Source organism: Dermacentor andersoni, chromosome 2 (genome assembly GCF_023375885.2).
Source record: "Dermacentor andersoni chromosome 2, qqDerAnde1_hic_scaffold, whole genome shotgun sequence".
Taxonomy (NCBI): domain Eukaryota; kingdom Metazoa; phylum Arthropoda; class Arachnida; order Ixodida; family Ixodidae; genus Dermacentor; species Dermacentor andersoni.
In genome coordinates, this window is record NC_092815.1 from 18,707,985 (window position 1) to 18,729,807 (window position 21,823).

Genomic DNA, 21,823 nt, shown 5'->3' on the forward strand with positions numbered 1-21,823 from the left:
GCCTTCACCAGTGCAGAGCTGCACCCACCTAGAGCTACCTGTGGTGCTCCCGCCATCTTGCGGCAAGCCAAAGCACAGAGGCGCCCGCGATATGTGGTGCCTGCGGAGAGTTCAACAACTGAACCTAGTCTAGTAATGTTGGGCCCTGCAGCCTGGCTGTTCTCTTGCCAAATAGACCAACCAATCGCAGCGGAGCATGCGCACTACTGGGTTCCTTGCAGCACCACAAGATGGCGCTCGCCTCCGTGCCGCCGGCCGCGCAGGGGAAAGAAACACTTTTCAAGAGAACCAGAAAGCTCACCTTCACCCATCTACGGCTGCATGGTAATGAGGAAGTAAATGCTTCTTGCAGATACAATGGTTTCGAATTGCGCTACATATACATGTGCATGCTGTCTCTGAAACCATGATGCGTACCAGATGTCCATCGTACTGGCTAGTAATCAGCAACTCCGCTTAACGAAAGGCTCAGTATAATTTGTGGGCATCTGCGCTTGTGTGTGGATGCGTGTGTGTACTCGTGTTTTGACTATGCACGCACAGAAAGCTTCACAGTATACAGATTCCAACTCGTGGCATCTCATTAAATTCAGCCTTTTCTGATTGCTTGATAATCTAAAAGTTTACGGCTAATTCCATGGAAGAAAATCTGTCGGTGACTGTACTTATTTGCATAAAGGGTTGAATTTCTGTATGACGAAGTATAGAACTAATTTTACCGACTTTGTCATATCGAGGTTTAACTGCAGGGTTCATACATTTTCTTGAAATTTTTGAAAATCCTTGAGTTAAAAAAATATTCAAGGGCCCTTAAAACTCCTTGAAAATAAGTGTGCCCTTTGAATTCCTTGAAAATTAGGGCTGGAAGAGACTTCTGAATATTCAGAATAACAAACACCACACAGGGGCTATACCATAGATACTGTCTATCAGGAAACAATGCTAGATATTTTCTTTTGAGAGTGTCACTCGATGATTGCAAGCTGACGTGTCCACAGCCACTAACAACAGGCCTGTTTAAATCATAATTGCATTCATGGAGCTAGACAAGGTGGATCAAGTGACTAAGCCATGCCACCATTTTACTGATTTGTTTGCTGGTTCACACTGCAGCCATTATTACTCCGTTTTTGAGCCCTAGGCTCTTGAAATGCCTAGCGAAGGTAAGTTTCAGACATTTGACTCTAGCACAATGACTATCTTTGGTTGAAGCCGGACGCTATATTAACCATCATGCCGGAAGGCGATTGGCTCATTAAGATGGGAAAGTCGACTGAAAAGTCATCTATAGAGCTTTAAGCATCTGTACAACTCGGCAGCTGCTTAGCTGCAAGAAATTGCAGCTAAGAAGAGTTCAGTATTCTCAGTGTATGTGCACAAATAAGATTTGTTTCCACCTCTAACCAACTTCTGAAGATTAACTAACCTCTTCTTCAACTAACCTCTTCTTCAACTTCTTCAAGATTAACTAACCAACTTCTGAAGCAACTTCGTTGCTTCAGAAGTTGGTTAGGTAATCTTGACAAATTATGCAATTAAGCAGAATACAAAAAATAGTGTGACTTACTCCATACAACAGTCGGCAACATGCATTTGGTTGCGTCATTTTAGAGTGCATCGGCATATTTTTAAACACTGGCTAATGTTAGCTAGGACACCCTGTATATATTTATTTAAATAAATAAACATAAAATTGTCCAAAGGCCAGATTCGAACCTCTAGCACAGGTGATCGATAATGTAATCAATGATGCCATAAACGCTTGCGTTGACACGTGGAACAGAGCACATTTGAGAATTTCCCATGTACAAGCCAGCGTGTTCAGATGCTTGGCACATTTTGATTTGGCCATGGATGCATGCCTGGACAGACATAATAGAACACCCTTGAGAATTTCCCAAATGCAAGCCACCATGTTGAGATGCTTGTAATGCTTTGCATTACGTAGATGTCAACTACAGTTGAGTGTGCCATTTTTTTTAATGTGTCAGCATCAAGGGGGTCAAAGTGGAAAAAAGTGTATGTGTGGGAATCTAGTCACATGTTAGAGGTAGGGAGGGCATGGGAGAGCTTGTAAAGGTATATATATAAATCGAAGGAAGTGCAGGCACACACAAAAATGCAAAAACAGACACGTAATTTTGTTTCAGCCGTCAAGTTTCGTCAAGCCGTCGTTTTTTCGTCAAGTTTCAGCCGGGGTCTGGCTTTCATAAGAAGTCTTTATGAAGGCTGTACCCTGGCCAAAATGTCAAAATTAAATGTCTGTTCATGCTTTCTTTATGTGCGCCTGAACTTCTTTCAATTTATTAAACACCGTATCGGAAGAACTACTTCCTGCATATATATATATACATACATTGTTACGGGGATGTTGGGAGTATAGGAGATTGTATTTACAATATATATATATATATAGAGTATTTAAGATGGCTGACCACCAACATCACGCAGCAGCCAATGTCCAACGATCTTCTTCTTCCTCTTTCTTCTTTCATTCTTCCGTAACAGGAACCCCGGGTGGTGAAGCGCCGTCTCGGCACATGGTAGGCGAAGAACTGCGAGCGAAGTATGGCTTCAGCTGCAAAACGTCCACGACGTCAACAGGTGGCGGACTTGAGGATGGATGAAACTGTAACGGCGCAATCTCGTAATTGACGTCGTTGACCTAGGACTTCATAAGGCCCTGTGTAGCGAGAGAGAAGCTTCTGGGAGAGGCCAACCCGACGACATGGTGACCAAAGCAGCATCCAAGCACCTGGGGCGAACTGAACATGGTCATGGCACTGGTTGTAATGCTCTTTTTGCAGATGCTGCGAGGCTAATAAGCAAGATCGGGTGACTTGACGCACCATGTGAGCGCGATCGATGACTTCACAAGCGTACTCAGTGGCAATGCGAGGCACAGAAGGTAGGGTGGTGTCAAAGGGCAAAGTGGGGTTGCGACCATACAAAAGATAAAAGGGTGAACATCCTGAGGTGTCATGTCGGGACGAGTTATACGCGAATGTCACGTAGGCCAGCGTGGCATCCCAGTCATGGTGATCATTGGAAACCTACATCGACAGCATCTCTGTGAGTGTTCAGTTGAGACGTTCCGTAACACTGTTCGTTTGTGGGTGGTAGCTGGTGGACAGCTTGTACTCAGTGGCACAAGAGCGGAGGAGGTCGTTCACAACTCAAGACAAGAACAAGCGGCCATGGTCTGTAAGTAACTGTCGAGGTGCACCGTGCTGGAGGATGACGTTGTGAAGGAGAAAATCGGCGACGCCAGTTGCGCAACTAGTCGGCAACGCCTTTGTTATCGCGTAGTGTGTCGCGTAATCAGTAGCGACAGCAATCCACTTATTCCCTCTAGTCGTCGTCGGAAAAGGGCCAAGCAGGCCAAGGCCTACGTGAAAGAATGGTTCAGAGGGAACTTCAATTGGATGGATTCGGCTGACAGGTGCCAGGGAAGGTTTCTTCAGGCGCTGACACAATTCGCAAATTGTGACATAACGACGCACAGAGCGGTAGAGACCCGGCCAGAAGAACTGGCGTCACATGCGGTCATATGTACGCAAAACTCCAAGGTGTCCCGCCATCGGTGCATCGTGAAATTGTTCGAGAACGACGGATAGCAGATGATGCCACCCAACCCGTCAGGGTTGGTTGGCGGTAGAGGATCCCATCATGCAGCACGAACATGCGGCACATGCCATCAGTGCTGCCAGATTGCACTCCGACGATGATCGACTGTAAGGATGCATCGCGTTGTTGTTCAGCGCGCATGTCGGTCATGTCCACCAAAGCCATCATGCAGGTCACCGGATCATGCACAGCAGGATCGAGAGGATCCACGGGGTGATGCGAGAGACAGTCAGCATCCTTGTGCAGATGTCCAGACTTTTAGTTGACAACAAAAAAAAATTTCTGGAGCTGCAAAGCCCAGCGACCAAGCCGTCCTGTGGGGTCCCGGAGGGAAGACAGCCAGCAGAGGGCGTGGTGGTCTGTGATGACCGAAAACGTGCAGATGTACAAATATGGCCAGAATTTGGCGACAGCCCAACTTCGGACTTCGGTCGGTGCAGATGGATGAAAGTGGGTAAGTATGGGAAGGGTGGTCAGAAATCTTATGAGAGTGGCGAACGTGTGAGCTTGCTCAGGGCCCCCAAGAGAATGGAGTGTTCTTCTTTAGAAGATCTGTCAAAGGCCTAGCAACGTCAGCGAAGTTTTTGACGAAACGGCGAAAGTAAGAACACAGGCCGACGAAGCAGCGCACGTCAGAAGCAGAACGTGGCACAGGGAAACTGCGTACGGCGCGAACTTTTTTCGGATCTGGTTGGACACCGGATGCGTCAACGAGGTGTCCCAACACGGTAAGCTGACGTCGCCCAAACTGACACTTCATGGAGTTCAGTTGGAGGCCAGCTTTTCGGAAGACCGCAAGAATGGCAGAGAGTTAGGTAAGGTGGCTGCCGAACGTGGGAGAAAAAACAATAACGTCGTCAAAGTAACAGAGACAGGTGGCCCATTTGTAGCCTCGCAGAAGAGAGTCCATCATACGTATAAATGTCGCAGGAGCATTGCATAGTTCAAAGGGCATGACTTTGAACTGATATAAGCCATCCGGCATGATGAAGGCCGTTTTCTCGCGGTCCATTTCATCAACTGAAATCTGCCAGTAGCCGGATCGAAGATAGATAGACAAGAAGCATGTAGCTCCGTTCAAGCAGTCCAAGGCGTCATCGATGCATGGTAGTGGGTAGACGTCTTTTCGGGTGATCTTGTTTAAATGGCGATAACCGAAGCAAAAATGCCAGGTACCATCTTTCTTTCTTTCAAGGACGACAGGCGAAGCCCAAGGACTGGCTGATGGCTTGATGACCCCTTCGGGGAGCATTTTGTCCACTTCTGATTGGATGACTCGATGTTCAGCATGCGATACACGATAGGGACACTGACGAATAGGATTCGTGTCTCCAGTGTTTATACGGTGCTGAACAACAGATGTTTGGCCTAAAGGCCTGTCGCCGAAATCAAAGATGTCACTATAAGATTCAAGCAGGAGATGTATGTTCATGGCCTGTGCAGAGGTGAGGTCAGGTGCAATCATTTTCGCGAAGTCATCTGTTAAGAAAGCAGAGCTGCGAGCTGCAATTGGCATTAATAAACCACTCTCGGCATTCAGAGTCTCAATGTCAAATTCGGAACCACTAGAAACACTGGCCAAGAACATGCCAGCCGGAATCAGTTGAGGGCACAGGCTGAAATTTAGAAGCGATAGAATGACGTCGTTACTAGTAACCGTGACCAGCATACGCGGAACAGCAACGTTCCGGTTCAAAAGCACGTCGATGATGGGGCGAAGCACACATTCACTGTCAGGAACCTGTGGCTGGGCGGTGACGTAAGTAACTGCCTCGGGTGACAGACGAACATCGTGAAGCGAGCACAAGTGCGGTGGGGCGGTGCTCGGAGCATCGGCGAGTTGAGGCAGTTCTAACTGGAGAACGCCGGTCGCGCAGTCGATGAGAGCAGAATGATTCGATAAAAGTCCAATCCAAGGATAACGTCGTGAGGGCAGTTATCGATCACAGCAATGAAAACAGAAGTAGGGCAACCGGCTATACTTAAACGCGCAGTACACATTCCAAGAACAACCAGCATGCCGCCGTTGGCCACACGAAGCACTCGGGCAGCTGCTGGCATGAGGACCTTTTTCAAATGTCTACGCAGGCTAGCACTCATCACAGATACGTGGGCTCCAGTGTCGATGAGTGCTTGCACAGGTACGCTATCTATTTCAACGTCAATTATACTTCTCATTGTGGACACAGACAGAGGATTTGCTGCAGTAGTTGGCAATGCAGCACCACCTCCAAGGGCTGCATTTCCTAGTTTTCGAAAGGGTGCGGCCAAAAGCCACAGGGGACGAAAGGCAACGTGGCTGTGGCGAACGAGAAGATGGGCGACGTGTTTGCGGTGAACGAGACTGGTAGGTGAGCGGCTGTACCACATGTTCCGAGTAGAGTTGTCGGCGCTGTTAGACCGCGGTGGGCGAAACATTGCGGGCATTTCCCTCAATACGGCTAATACCCCTGACACATGGGCAAAGCTAAAGTCCTTTCCTGTAAACCCCTTTTGCTACTCTGAAGGACCCTTTGCAGAAAGGAGTTGCGCCGATGACACACGGCACCGCACTGAACTTATTTAGATAGTTCCACAGATGAACGCCGCAAGAAAAATAGCGCTGGCTGTTAAAGCCACAAGAGAGACAACATTCTTAAAAAGCTGCGTATTTAATTACACTTAGCTACTGTAGAACCTAAAAATATATTTTTTTCATTGTTGATGGCTAATAATGCTTATAGTCGTTTATTTTATTCGCGTTTTTGCGTTGTTAGCAGCCATTTAACTTGGTCCAGCAACTATGTGCAGCCGGTGTTTTGCTGTGCGTGCTGTTTATTCTGGTGATGCCCACGTTTCTGTCGTCCTTTTTCACGTCTTTGTCCTCCCTTCCGTTGTGCGCGCAGGCGTAACGCGTTTTATTCAATATGTTATTCCAACAACTGTGGTTTCTTCTGGGTATTTCCTGCGGGCGCTGATTGTGCAGTCTCCATCTCGCGACGTGAACACACCACATGCGCGCAGCAAACGACGACGACACTGCCGGAATTCAACATGGCGGCACTAGCGACGTTATGCGAGCGTTTGAGAGTATAGCTAGAGGAAATCTTCACTATTCGACAAATTGTATTACCGCTAACAATTAAAACATTTTCGCAAGGTAAAAAAAATACCTATGGGCACCGTAGTTGTGTGGCAGGTTTCCTTCTATTGACGAGTTGTGCACGCTGTGTGCGAGAGTAACTCCTTTTCCACTCGAAAAGTAGTTGCGCGATCTCCTTTCCCGAAAAAGAACTTTGCCGTAAAGGAGATACTCCTTTGTCGTGTGTCACTGCACTTGAACGCCTTTCCGGTAGATGTCCCCTTACCTAAAGGACTTTAGAGTGCCCGTGTGTCAGGGGTATAAGGTTGGTCGGTGTGCGAGGTGTTGAGGGCTACGAGTTGCAACAGTATCGGGCGACATGACCAATACGGCGACAGGTGAAACATATTGGCTGGTCATCCGCAGTTCTCCACTCAGTCGGGTTGCGATAACGCGGAGAGAAGCGTCGGGGTGGAGCGAAAATAGCAGAAAGGCGTTCGTTAGCTCTGGGATTGGCAACTGCACACACAGAATGCAAACCAATGTTTTCAAGTTCCTGGCGAATGATGGCTTGTACGAGGGGAACTGAAAATGTGGTACCATCAGGGCTATGTGAACAGAAAGCTGCAGGCACCATCGTATCCAGTTCTTGTCGAACGATTCGCACCACGTCCTCTGATGGCGACGCATGCTGCTGTGCGGGTTGATCTTCACATGTCGACGTTGCGGCAGTATTGGGAACTCTGGTGAATGGTTGCAAGACGCGTCGGCTTTTGGCCTGCTCGAATTGTTGGCACTCTTTAATGATTGCATCAACTGTAGAACAGCTTTTGCACATGAGCTGATTAAACGCGTCATCAGCAATGCCCTTAAGCACGTGCCCGACCTTCTCAGCTTCTGTCATGTCGTGATCGGCTTTACGACAAAGTACCAGCACGTCCTGGATGTACGAAACATAGGACTCCGTGGGGTATTGGACACGGGAGGCCAGTTCCTGCTTTGCGGCAATTTTACGGCCGGCTGGTTTGCCAAACAACTCTGTCAATTTCTCTTTGCATTGGTCCCAGCTGGTTAGCTCCTCTTCGTGGTTTTCGTACCACACCTTTGCCGTGCCTCTTAGGTAGAATAACAGGTTAGCTAGCATAAGCGTAGGATCCTATCTGTTGATTTCACTCATGCATTCGTACATGGCCACCCACTCTTCAACGTTGGTGCCATCGGTCCCGCAGAAAGGTCCAGGATCCTTGGGTTGCACAACGACAACCGTAGGCGACAGTGACGTAGTATGCGATGGTTACATAGGAGGCGGAAACGACGTTGATCCCGATTGCTCACCGTCATTCATGGTGCGAATGGTGATGCGACGTCCACTACGGAGCTCCGTTTACAGCCGTGGTACCCCGAACCTCCCACCAATATGTTACAGGGATGTTGGGAGTATAGGAGATTGTATTTATGATATATATATATATACAAGATGAGTCATAAGATGGCTGACCACCAACAACACGCAGGAGCCAGCATCCTGCGATCTTCTTCCTCTTTCTTCTTTCATTCATTTGTAACGATATATATATATAGTGAACTCCTGAACAACACTCAGCAATCTGGTGAACATGGTTTAAATCATGGATGCAGGACCTCAAAGAGGTGAGACATAATGCACCATAACATATTTCTCTTGCATTTACTGCTAAATTGGCACTGAACTTTTTTCTTACAGTTGCAGTTTCAGGTTAAACTTGTTATGAAGTGCTTGCATGTATTAGTGTGTGAATCTAACATACAGTAGACTTCCATTAATTCGATCCACATCCTGTGCATTTATATGGGCCTAAGCTTTCGTTATTTCGATCTCGAAATTGCTTTACCAGATAATCTGAACTTGGCCAGTCAGCACTACATAGATTTTCGAGCAATAACCGTAGCTCATAATGTCTAATTACAGTAGTTATCCAACCCTAATGCGTGTATTTCATTTCATTTTTTTCAAGAAGATTGGACCAAAACTTGACTGCACAATGTAATAGGATCGCCTTTGTGGCATTTGTATAACTTACCGAACAGCACTGTAGCGCAGCAAAGCTGACTTCAAAATATTGTGCAGCAAAGCTGACTTTAGGGTTCCGGCCGCCAATGTGCACCTTGCCCATTTTTCTTGCTAAAAATCTGGTACGAGTTAGATTTCTACTTTGTTTCGGAGCCTTAATTTTATTTCTACATTAGTTTTCTGCTTTGGACACATAAAGTGGGTGCTCGTTTGCTTAGGGGGCGTGTTAGATTCGGGCAAATGAATCAGCGGTGCATTTTGGCTTTTTTTTCTGCATCTTGTTTAATCTGACCCACTAAATAATTAGATCAATTTCATCGGTCCCATCAGGGTAAAATTAACGGAAGTTGACTCTATTAAATTCCTTTTCTTCTACTGATTTCTCGCTTAATTGTTTTATTAACCTCCTATGGTGCATTCTCCAATTTCACTATTGCTGGCAATAGGCAGTGTTTGTCAAGTGTGCTACAGGGAGACTCAGCTTGGAGGCAATTGTGATTACCTTATTCAAACACGTGTAAAACACAGCAACCCTCTAGTCAGACAATTGCTGTGCTACTCTGAATGAAATTTGTTGCATTTAAGCTATCAAAACTTTGCCCCCAGTTGGAAGCAAAATTTTAATTTAGGACCTCAAATTTCTCGCAAAAGTTGCTGAAGATTCTGCAAGAGTCATATTCATAGATAATTGATATTATTCAGAGTAGAGTAAAATACATTACTTCTGCCTGCTTTAGATGTCACAATCTATGAAGTTTGCAGAATTGTGATATCACTCTCTTCTTTTATTGCTGAGTTATGGTTTTTAAGGTATTGCTGAGTTAAGGTATTTAAGTTTTTGTAAGAAACAGAAGCTGATGGCCTAAATCAATAATCTGCTCCAAACGGTCAGCAGATTTAAACCTTCTTTTAATGCAGCAAGTCTCGTCAAGATTGGCGCACTTGATGCCAATTAAAATGATTTCTATGTTCCTGTGTATTTATATGAGCTTTTGAGCTATAGCTTCCTCTTAGCAGTACATATTTCTGCAGATGTATCTAGTTCAAATTACTGCAACTTGGCACCTGCTCTAAGCAACACACCACAGCCAAGCCTTTGATAGGTTTTTCTGATTTGCGTCCCAAAAATAGTGGCTGGCTGCTGAATTAAGATGAATGGCAAAATGTTAACAATTCGCATATACATGCAAAATCACATGTGCAAGATAAGAACCCATGGTGACAGAACATGGGCAACCCAGACCAGAGCACTCTGCCTTTCACACTTAACACACACACCAGTGACTCCCCAGTAATTTCATGCAGCATGTTGTACTCTTCTTGTGTTGCAGAACAGCCTTTTTCAGTGTTTGTGCTTGGTACCTATGCAAGATAGCTTAACACACACAGGATACAATTTGCTCCCGATTAATTGCATGCAGTATGTCACACTTGTATTCACCTGCAGTATAGCCATTTCAGTGTTCATGCTGGGTACTTAGTCAAGAGACATAGTGAGTATCAAGCTATGATCATGCAAATGCAGCTTCAATATAAAAAACAGATTTAATGCCATGTTAGTTGAATAAAATTCTTATGCATTCTGCTCATGCATAGTCCTTACTGTAAAAACAATCAAAGCTGGAGCCTTGTGAAATGGGCATCAGTTATCGGTCAATTTGAATCCTCATCTGACTGGAGGTACTCTTCAGGATCCGTAGAAATGGCTGAAAGAAAGATATGAGAACTTTAATCTTCACGCCACAACACTTGAACAAAAGGATGTGAATATCAAATTGATAAAAATCTAAGAAACAAGAAAAAATGCTGGAATTGGACAGACACTAAAGTGAAATAAAATGTTTAGTGTGTCTCGTATACCGCATTGTATAAGTCACTAATGCAACATTCTGCCTGGGTTCAGAGCTCTAATCTGTTACTATGGCTGGTCAGTCCATTGTATTCATATTAACGAATTGCTGTGTCATATTGTGCCAGTTGCTGTGCATTCATGTAAACTAATTGTTGACTCAATAGCTTGGTTGATACTTTCATACCTCTGTTGGCCACATCAAACTTTGATGCAGTGGTGTTTCATTACATTTTTTATATAAAATGCACTAATGCCATATTTGTATCTGCAAGGGTTGAAAAAAATGTAACAATGAATAGGTCTTGGGCACCAGTCCTCTTAAGTTGCATGCTGATCAATGGCTCGTGGCCTTGACTCCTTCCAATATGCAAAAGGGTGGCAGTTTGGGCTGCTTGGTGAAACATTGTTTAGACAAGGAAAAATCATTTCTAGTGCAGAAAACGCAAGAACAAAGGTAGAATGCGACAGGACAGAGTGCACATTAACAACCAAGTTCATTGCCCAGATGGTGGGAATATAAGTACACGTACAAGAACACACATCAATTTAAGAGATATTGATATTCATTGTCTAGTAAGTTAATAGAAGGCACATTCACGCATTCCACCTGCACTATGAATAAGAAAGGCCTCATGAATTTCATGAGCCCTTTTGTCACTGTATTTGGCCACAACTTGGCAATTGTCAAAACTAGGGGGCACTTGCTTGTATTTACAGCATATACTAAGTTAGAGTCCCTTTGTAAGCGTGTAAACTTTCATTTCGCTCCCAGGCCGCACTTTCAGGAGAAAAATTTAAAAAGAAGTATGTGGAATGCACCACGGGAGTTTTCTATCGCATTTCTTTATTGTGTGGTCACTGCTACATTGGCCAGGCATAGTCCTTACTGGGCGGTGGATTAACGACCACCTAAGAGAGCACGCCAATGTGATGCGTGGGTCTGTAGGTACCAGGGCCACCTGGTAAGTCGCTCTTCTAAGTGCAAGTGTGCCCCTATTTATGACGATTGCCAAGCTGTGGCTAAATACAGTGCCAAAGGGAACGTAAAATTCATAAGGGCTTTCTTATTCATGGTGCAGGTGAAAAGAAATGTGTGAGTGTGCGTTTTATTAACTTACTAGGTGATGAAAATCAGTATCTCTTGAGGTGATACATGTTCTTGTACATGCACCTATGCAGTTATTTCCCCCCTCCTTCAGCTCCCCCTCCCCCTCTGACTGTACTTATACTCCCGCCATAAGATCAACAAACTTAGTTGTTAGTGTGTGCTCTGTTCTGTTACCTTTTTCCTGCCTTCCTGCGTTTTTCACACTGAAAAGGATATTTATTTATTTAAATAATCTTCCAATTTGGAACTCCTGTGGTGTGCAATTTATCTGGTGCCTTGACTATGTGAGTTGAAGTGAATTTGAAATCACATATGACAAGCCTCATCATGGAAGGACATGTACCTTATAAGTGCTTGCATTCATATACAATAGAATGGAACAGTTAGTGAGTTGGCATCTTTCCTGGCTATAAATGACAATCTATCTTAGGGGGGGAGGGGGATAAAATCGAGATTGTCGAAAGAAAAATGTATTTTCCAAGTTTATTTATTTTGGATTCCTAGACATATAAAGAAGCTCATTACCAAGTTTTGTTGCACTCTGCACCGTAGAAAAGAAGAAAATGAGCTCTCTTCTTGTAATGGTGGTGCACGCTCGTTGTCGAGAGCGCCCATGAACATTGTATTCAAGACGCAACCGAAGGGTGCACAAGAAACCAAACACGGAGTGAATGACCACATTAGAAAGTTTCTTTTTCACGCTTTTTAAATCATGGGAGACCTTCCATCGAGAGTAGAGCAGATCGCAAAGTAAAAACTAAAAAATAAAGTCATAATTTAGGCTGCGGCACGCTTGTCTACGAGCACAGATAAGGGTGCTGCAATGTTATAAAGCTTAAAAAAAAAAAAAGCAAGGATGACTTGAAGCAATTGCTGCAGAGCAGGTTTAAATTAAAGAGGATGGTCAAACCTATGAAGCAGGGCGCTTTTATTATTAATTTATAATAATTTTTGGTCTTAATATAACACAGCGTGTTCTAAAATCTGTAAGCTCATTTTTCTCAACTTGCACTTTTTGGCCGAACAAAACCTTTAGGAAAACTCATTTCCAAACTGCTTTGCCAAAGGCTGCTTACAAGGTGGTTTCTAAACTGAAATGTTGTCAAGAACAAGGTGAGGTACTTTTTACATCCATAAATATTTTCCCACACAATAAATTATCAGATGTCTGACATACAATAACAACAAAAGAAATTAACTTCGTTTTTAGAGTGATGACATTTTTACAGAAATGACAGAAAATATGCGACTTGCCTTATCCTGCACTATAAACCATCTAGAAGGTATCTAATCACAAACAATTAGTATATGCCTATTATTTTTGAAATGACAGTATTCCTAAGTTGACAGACTTGATTGCTCAATATGACACCTATAAGCTCTTCTCTCTTCATGCTAGTGTGCTGAAATTTAGAACATATTCTAATGACAGGAAGATAAACCATCCCTAAAATTTTTATCAAAATTGGTGCAGCAGTTCAAAAGTTGCCTCTTCAGCCCCGCATGCCCCTTAAGGTCTGAAACAGGGCTACTCGGTACAGATTCACGTGTCATACGCGCCACTGTCCGCCCTCTTTTCTTGTGTTCTGCTTGGCACCTAAGACACCATGATGTCACTGTGCCTGATCCCAGCCTCCTGTGCCCACTTACAAAAGATCTCGCCCAATGAAGACACTTGTGCCAAGTACTTAGCATAAAGCTGTCTACTTGTCCACCTCCACTTTGGGCAACACCAACTAGCTTAGCTAAGCCAACGTAATGAAGCCGAATGAAGCTGAAGGTTCATCGAAAAGCTCCTGTAGCACCCACTTAGTAAAGATCACCAGCCCCTGACTCATTACTCACTTATATTACTTATGTCAAAGCAGACAAAAGTACCAGCAAGCACTTTTTCAACCCACATTTTTCGAGAAGCAATGATGCTTGCTTTCATGATCTGCTAAGAACTAGAAGTGCTAAAAAAAGATACTACTGTGCTCAGGTTACTGTGGCTTTCTAATGCATCAGCCACTGTATCTCTTTAGGACCATTTATATTGTTAAACAGTACTATATTGTGTTGCTTGCATAACTTGAGCCAAGCTTTTGCTGTTCTAGGCACCACTTCTTATTTTATAAGAAAAGGAGCGTTATTTTGCGAAACGTACAGCCAACTGCAAAAGTTTTTGTAGCACAGAATTCATCAAGGCTTGAGTTTCTTGCAACTTCACCACTCAGCCTTGAATTTATATGATAAATGTAATGGTCATATGGGGCCTCTGATTTAAGGGAAGATGCATTGGATGCAACGAAATCTTATTTAAATTTTCATGCTCCCATTCCATGCTCCGAAAACATTTTTTTATTTGGAGTTGCTCTCTTGAGCCTGAGACAAAATGACAAAATTTCAACAACAAAAAAGCTCAAATTACTGTAATAGATGTACATGATTGTGTACATTGTGCTACAATAGGTGCCAAGTTACTTGGAGAGAGTAGGCGAGCAGTTGGATTCATTGCTTTAGTGTACGCTTAAACTTGAAGCAAAAAACGTTAACTATGGCTGACCTATGCAGCCAGAGCCACCTGAATGAATTGCATAATTGGCTTGCTGGTCTTGGCTGTTAAGCGAGCCAGCATGCATACCTAATTGTTTTAGCTGCCTTTCTTTGTTTCTTTGATTCTTCCATATCGTTCGTTCGTTGTTAAAGTTCCATAAAAAGTGGTAGAAAAACTGACAGGCAATGTCAAAAAATAAGAAAAGATTGACAAATTAGCGATGTATCAACATCTTAAAAGTTGAGTATTTAAGCATTTGATTTGTGTGAAAGTGAACATATCTGCAATGTATGCAATTATGCACACAATGCACTTTGACAAAGTAAAAAGGGTGGGTTCAATCTGTATGGGCAAAACCAATGCAATGTTGTTCACACTGACTTAGCACCAACTCAGAATAACCTTCACTTTCGTAATCTAATGAAATGGCTACTTAAGACAGGGTGACAAACCTGTCAAATATTTAAAGATAACTTGTCTTGCATTGTGTATGGAGACTGTATATTATAAATGAAAACATAAAATTTAATTGTTTGCATCATGCAACCATTTGTGTAAAGCTGTTTTGCTGGAAGGAAGCCCATAAAATTATTTATGACAACAGCCAGACCCTGCATTGTGTCAGTACTGCTCTGAAGACCCCCCTCCAAATGAATCTCCATCATGATGCTTCAAGCTAAAATTGCTGGGACAGTGATAACTTGGATTTCGTGAGCAGGTTATTGGTACCATGAACTATAGTACACATGCCATGAGCAAATAAGCACTACTAGGTTCATTCAATCTGCTCACATCTTTTTCGTGAGTGTAGTGGTTGCAAACAACTCATTTTCTTTCAAGCGTGGCAGAAGAGTTTTTAACATGCCAGAGCATTTTAGCATGTTGCAGATTTTGTGACAGAGGTGCCGTTAGTGCCACCCAGCATATGCATGCTATTAACGCCACATGGCGGTTGACTTAGTGCGTGCTTCTAAACGTGCCAATTCAGATTAATCTATTGAGTGAATATCAATCAGGCGGTCCAGGAGTTAGTCTTACTTGTGGCCAATCAAGGTTTTGACACTTTAGCACAGTCTTGACAGCAAGCTTACTTCCACCAGCTAAGCCAGCACTGAGGCTGTCCTGTCAAGTTCATTGGTATAATCCAACTGAAGGCTTCACATAATATGATTTTGATAAATGCATAGCTGGAAATCATGCTTGGTGCTTTTCAGTTTATTGAGTGAGAACTGCCAATGCAATGGGTCATATCTTGCAACTCAAAAATAGGATTACAGTGTCTACAGTTGATGATGCAGCTGATGCAGCTGCCAAGAACCGCTGGTAATTGAAATCATGAAGCTTTAGCACCACATCATGCATAAGAGGCCATGAAATTACATTTCAGCAGGCAATTCCTTTGCTGTACTTGAGCCTTTCCAAACGCCACACTATATCCGAGCTTAGTACTTCTATATTTTCCGTTATATCTAACATGTGCTCATGCATGCTGTGCCGGCTCAGCCAATGCTGGCATCTGGCTTCACATTACTACAGCCTGACAGGGCTGTGTCGTTCTTAGTGACAATTCATAACCGGCATCAGCACCCAGCTGCACATATTCACCAATGCCCTGGTCATAAAGCTGCTCCAGGGCTATGATGCAGGCTGCATTGCTGGCTCTTCTCTGAATTACATTTTATAGCAACCACACCACAGCAAGCAAGTTGCCCTTCGTTGGCCAATGTCACTGCACAAGAACAACTGTGGAACTCCCTTTAACTTCGCTGCAAAATGTTGGCATAATTTAGCACAGTGGTGCACTGAGTGACCACAATCGCTCCTGTAACTTATGCTTCAGAACCACAGAAAGTTGACACAGCTGTTTGTGTTGTCGACATGTGATAAACATGGCCTATTATTCAGAGAAATACTAAATCTCTTCCTCTAAATTTCATGCAAATTTGCAGCAATCTAGAAGCAACCAATCAACACCATAATATGTGCAAGGAATACTCACAGGTCCTCTGAGATGACTTCAGTAAGGCAACAGTTTCTGGATCACTTGCAAGTTCGAGTGGTGTTCTTCCTTCTTTGTTCTTTACATTTTTGTTGGCTCCTGTACATGGCACACAAAAAGAGGTGTAGGTTGCAACAGGCACTTATTTCATGCTCAAGTGAAGAGGGAGAAGTGTCACAAACCTGCAGCAAGCAGCATGCGAACAATGTCGCTGTGTCCCTTCCAAGCACTAGAGTGGAGCGGCGTGTCACCAAGTTTGTTCTGCAGAAAACCAGGGCCAACATCACTCTTCAAAAGTGACCTTTAACTAACCTTTGTCTTCAGTAACTTATAGAAAAACCCATTAAACTTTAAGCAATATGTTCATCTACTGCAAACATGGCATCACTGTCTCTGGAAAAAGCTTAAAACAGATGAGTTAAGACCAGTTTGTGGAGTTGCAGCTTCAAGCGTGATGAAGAAGTAGGAATGGCATGGGCAGCTTGTGTCATATCCCTACTTCTTCCTCTTCATGCACTTTTACGCTGTAACGCTATGAGCATATCACAGCTTACCAAATCTAACATCACATGTGACCTGTAATCTCACATGTTCACACATAATCCAACTTGTTGCATAATCTCACAGGTAATCTGGCATGTCAATGCAGTAGATTTCCACGATAAAAGCAGAAATTAGAATGCTGAACTGAAACACACATGGATTTGGAGGCAACCGGAATTAAATTTTGGTCTGCATAAAAATCTTAGTTTTCCGTAATGTAGACAATGAGTAGCCTCCGTGCAATGTTTTATGTTTTAGATACAGCTGTATGCATCGCAAAAAGGCTAGCAAAAGTACACAACTCATACCAGAACTGGAAAAAAAAAAACACTACCATTACTGCTCACCAGAAATGACAGAACCTGGAACAGAGAACCAGCATAGGTCGTTAGCATAACTTCCAAGGTTGGGTAGCATCCGTGGCATGTTGAAATCATTGGGGGCAGTGGTCTTGGATTTGTGTAATATTTGCTAACCACCAGGTGCTTAGGTGCTATATAAAGGCTTTTAATAGAAAAATTAGACAATTAGCAGCCCGCAGCTTTGCCATATGTTTCATTTCATTTGCAACCATTTCAACCAATTTACAACCAATGTAGTCAAAGTGAAATTTCATTACAATTGATCTTTAATGCCATCAGCCACTGTTCTATGCAGATAAACAACGGCCTCCACATTATGCCCATAACCCAAAAAGCCCTGTATGTCAGGTGATATACACACCTGTACATCAACTTGAACCCCAGTTATGGAAAGCAATATTTGAGCACACTCCACATGACCTCCGTGTGCTGCCCAATGCAATGCTGTGCACCCAGCCTTATCAAGGCTATTGACTGAAACCTGAAACGAGTGCATTGATATGATCAGAAGAATGTGTTAGAACAACGACTTCAAAGAATTAAAAAAAAGTACTCTTTTATGTGCCACAGTCATGATCTGATTATGAGGTGCATGCTGTAGCAGGGGCAATGGAATTTTTACAACCTAGATTTCTTAAACGTGCAACTAAATCTACGTACACAAGCGTTTTTGCATTCCGTCCCCAGTGAAATGCGGCCACCAGAGCCGCGATCCGTGACCAAACCATGACCTTCAGCTCAGCCAAGTGCCATAGCCACTTGGCTTCCTTGGATGGTAGAACAAGAACTTAACCTTCTCTTTGTACAAGGCATTTCAGGGAAAACTTCGTAAGTTATCACTGAACACAGCACAGACGAAGATACATTTTGCAATTGCAACCGAACCTCAACATAATGAACATGGATATAATGAATTTCATGTATAACTTTCATTTCAGGTGTAGTGTTGCTTGCATTAGCTTAGTGACCCTTCTTACTTTGTTTTATTTTACATAGTGCTTTTGTTCTGATCCTGCACGCAAATAGATTATTTCTTTCGTGAATGGATCTGTGGTCACTTGTGTAACTGGACATGCTCTCATGTAATTATAGTATATTGTGCTTCATATTATAATTATCGTTTTAGGTGGTATTTGCCGTCGCTCTTGTCTTTCAGTGTAATCTTATGCAGTTTTTCTACATGGTATTTGACATTATGTTTATGTACAATGCCTGTATCTGCTTCATTACTACTCATTGTGTAAGTGGCATTTGCCATTGCTATAGTGTTATATCACTTTGTTTTACTCTGTAGTTCATTCAGGCTTTTGTTCTGAACAATTAATCCTTTTTGCACTGCATTTTTGTTTGCTCTGCATTTCATACTGTTCGTTTTATACCCCTAAATTTCCTATATTGTTACTTCCAATGTATATCACCCACTCCTGCCTAAAGTCTGGCATTCAGACTGGCAGTATATTATAAAAAAAAAGAAATATAAAATTTTCTTGTTGACATTAGTGCATAACGAATATATGCTTACAATGACTATTGTATATAATGAAATCATTAAGGGAAATTTTCATGGGATGTGGCTTTGTTATAACAAGATTTGACTGTAAGTATGCAAGACTAGCTAGTAGTTCTTCAACTTTACACATGCGTGTATGAGTATGTCATTTATGAATGTTAAAAAAAAAATTGTGTTATCAGGAACAACCTTGTTAGAGAGACATTCTTCTAGGAACTGCAGGTTGCCTCGTTTTGCTGACTCATGAAGAGGGTGAAGCACTTCCTCTGCATTCTCTTCAACTGCAGCAACAGAGAGCATGTGAATTAACAGTCAGACTGAATTCAATCCTTTTATTAAAGTAGTGTACAAGTTTTACATACACTAACAAACCACTGGAAACTGTCCTATCATGCTAATATTTGCTATATATGATATGTTTAATGCTGTTGCTTAATGTGATTACTTAAAGGGAATGACAACCAATTTTTATGATACTCCCTTTTTTAGTAACATGTAAAGCTTACTTTCAGAGTGTCCAATCCTACAGCATTAATGCATTGTGGAGAATTTTTAATCAAAATTTTCCAATCTGCAGTTGTGATCAAGTTTGTGAAGTCATACACTAGAGGCATGCTGGAAACAGTGATAGGTGAGTGCAATAGCAATCCTACACTGGAAATGGCAACAAGTGGTAGGGTATTCCAGTTATGTTATTCATGTAGTGCTGGTACCCATTAACAGCACAATTAGATGATGGAATTTTGTATCTCAGAGGGAGAACACAAAACTCAGGTTATTCACTCGCTCACACACATATATACACACTCACACACATACAAAATCACATGTGTTGTTACGTAATCAGCATCCAACTCTAGCACCAGAGTTTTGGCACAGTGTGATGCAACATACCATTTTTCATGGCTTTCTGTGCCAAATTAAAATTACCATTCTTACTTACACCGTAAACAGCATGCTTGATTCTGTCATTATAAATCATTTCTTTTAATTTCCATCAAGATCTCAAAACATGTTCTGGGCATTTGTCGGTCCTTATATAGTTGCCCTAAACCTTTGATGCAGTTCTCACAATTATTTAATGCTCATACAAACTGCAATGCTGCATGTGCCTTGTAAGGCTACCTGTACTCCTGTCAAGCTACCTGAACACAGATTTTCAGCTCACACTGCCATCCAAAAATACCTCGCAAATAAAACTTCTACATTGGCTGCAAGTCCACACATGCAATTCTGGTTCATGCTCGCTCAGTAAGTGGTTGCTCTCTGCAGCAAAGATGCCTGTAGAAGCAAAAAACATTCCCAGAGATTTTGATCGATGGTGTTTTGCGGCTATACAAGATGCCTTGTTTAAGCTTCCAGGTTGACTTATCCTATCCGCACCTCTTTACTGCATATTGAAATGCGAGTATGCAGGCGTTCTTGCATTCTATCTGCCCCAATCATGACGCAGTGGCCAGGAATCCCAATCACAACTCAGGCTCAGCAGTGGAATGCCGCTACTGTTGAGTCACCACAGTGAGTACTTTTCACTAAAACAGAGGCTGATGGAGAGCAAAATATGTACAGTGAACTATCCACTGTTGAGAAAACTAAATGGTCAAAGAGGTCAGTAAGTGCCATCACCTACGGCGGCCTTTTTTTCCTTCTTGAGATGCCGTAACCCCCAAGTGCTAGGCCATGGATGAATATTTAAAGAAAGCTCAATTCTGGAGCGAGGATGTTAACATGGGCTAGCAGTGCCGTTTCCTTGCTTCACACCATGCTACTTCACTGTTTCAACTCTGGCTAAATTCTTAAATCAGACACAAATAGGCACCAAAAATGATATTCGTACCCGTAATATTGATGTGTAAAGTGCAGTGTTATCTTTTCTTGCCATTTAATATACGTTCTAGTGCACATTGACATGTCCACCTTGTGCCACCTTTGGTCATTGTTTAGTTGTATCAAAAGTGGTTTGCATGCGTGAGTAGATTGATCGACGCTTACATTAATGGGAAGCTTTAGCTTCTGGCTAACTGCACTTTCCCTCTTCAAATGCATATGAAATGCTCTCATAGAGAGCTACTGAATCGCTCTTATTGACATTTGTAGCATAATTAAGAAGAAAAAAACCAACCTCAGCAAATGTGGACAGCATAATTTTGACATTTTTTTTTAGTTGATGGAAATCAGTAACTATATTTAAAACTGATGCACAGTTTACGATTCTGCATTAAATCTACAACAAAAACAGATCTTAGGTGAGTGCCAGCAACGCCATTTTAAACACAGTTCTTACCGTAATTACTCGGAATAAGCCCCGACCGACGGTCACACCGTGCTTTCCACCAGTTCGGATCGGACATCATGTCGAAAACGTACAGTAAGTCCCCTTCTTCAAACGACAGCTCATCTGGCTGAAAAACAAGTAGAATACGATCCGCATGTTCTGCTGAGACATCAGATTTCTATCATTTTCCTCAACAAAAGTTCACACGTATCCGGTCGGCCGTACCCACCTGTTGAGCATGGTATTTGTAGAGTGCTCGGAAGACTTTCACGCTGCCTGCATATAATGTGCAAGTCAAGAAAATTCACGAGCTCTTTTACTAGCAATCGCTTCACCCTTCCTTATATAAATTATGATTCAGGATTGCGTGCATTAAGTTCGCCTTCTTTCCATAAAATTAAGCCGCGATATTGTGCTGAACCGCGGGTGTGGCCTCATTAGAAATGATGACAACATTATGTTGCGCGATGTCATCCATTCCCTCTGTCGCCTGCATTTGGTGCGACACCTGTTATTTCTCGGGAGCTTTAACAAGTAAATACTGCATGAGGTTTGAGTTCATACCAGCAGAGATTGGCGGTCGAAATCCTATCGTGCTCTCCAGCTAGTTTAGGTTCGACATTCGACTTACCAGGTTTCGGTGGTGGTGGAGCTGGCCTGGAAGGTTTGCTCGACATAATGTGACAATTAAGCCTTTCACTACTTAACCAAGAGAAGTCACTCCGGTCATTTGCACCGAGTCAATTAATTCGCGCGACGAATTGCTTTGCAACGGACGCTACGGACGCCTCATTCCGTTGGTTTCCGTCACTACCAATTGCAGACGCTTGTTTTGGTTGTTTTTGTGTTACTTTACTTCCGTTTGAATGGCCAGCAAGAGTGACGTCTTATGTGGGCTCA

At 42.9% G+C, this 21,823-nt stretch overlaps 1 protein-coding gene and 1 long non-coding RNA gene across 3 annotated transcripts; one reads left to right on the forward strand and one right to left on the reverse strand.

Moving 5' to 3' along the window:
• Nucleotides 1-92: 92 nt before the first annotated feature.
• On the forward strand, nucleotides 93-9,117 carry LOC129387841 (uncharacterized). Its single transcript, XR_008614993.2, has 2 exons — nucleotides 93-324; nucleotides 2,509-9,117. It is a non-coding gene; the product is annotated as an uncharacterized lncRNA (long non-coding RNA).
• Nucleotides 9,118-10,264: 1,147 nt separating this feature from the next.
• Nucleotides 10,265-21,754, reverse strand: LOC126542870 (osteoclast-stimulating factor 1-like). 2 transcript variants are annotated; one of them, XM_050190006.3, is made up of 8 exons: nucleotides 21,555-21,753; nucleotides 21,153-21,199; nucleotides 20,933-21,050; nucleotides 18,838-18,929; nucleotides 17,500-17,619; nucleotides 16,416-16,494; nucleotides 16,234-16,332; nucleotides 10,265-10,444 (listed from the first exon to the last, which is right to left on the reverse strand). In XM_050190006.3, exons 1-8 carry the CDS (start codon nucleotides 21,598-21,600, stop codon nucleotides 10,392-10,394), a joined length of 654 nt encoding a protein of 217 aa, XP_050045963.1. In that variant the 5' UTR covers nucleotides 21,601-21,753; the 3' UTR covers nucleotides 10,265-10,391. The 2 variants fall into 2 exon arrangements, with proteins under 2 accessions (XP_050045963.1, XP_054933447.1); XM_055077472.2 differs by lacking the exon at nucleotides 17,500-17,619 and having other exon boundaries at nucleotides 21,555-21,754.
• Nucleotides 21,755-21,823: the final 69 nt, after the last annotated feature.

Coding starts and splice junctions, on each gene's coding strand:
- LOC126542870 (XM_050190006.3), bottom strand. CDS start 21,600: ATGTCGAGCAAACCTTCCAGGCCAGCTCCACCACCACCGAAACCTG. Junction 21,051..21,152: donor ACAAATACCATGCTCAACAG/GTGGGTACGGCC, acceptor CTTGTTTTTCAG/CCAGATGAGCTGTCGTTTGA. Junction 10,445..16,233: donor GAAGTCATCTCAGAGGACCT/GTGAGTATTCCT, acceptor TCTTTCTTTCAG/CCATTTCTACGGATCCTGAA.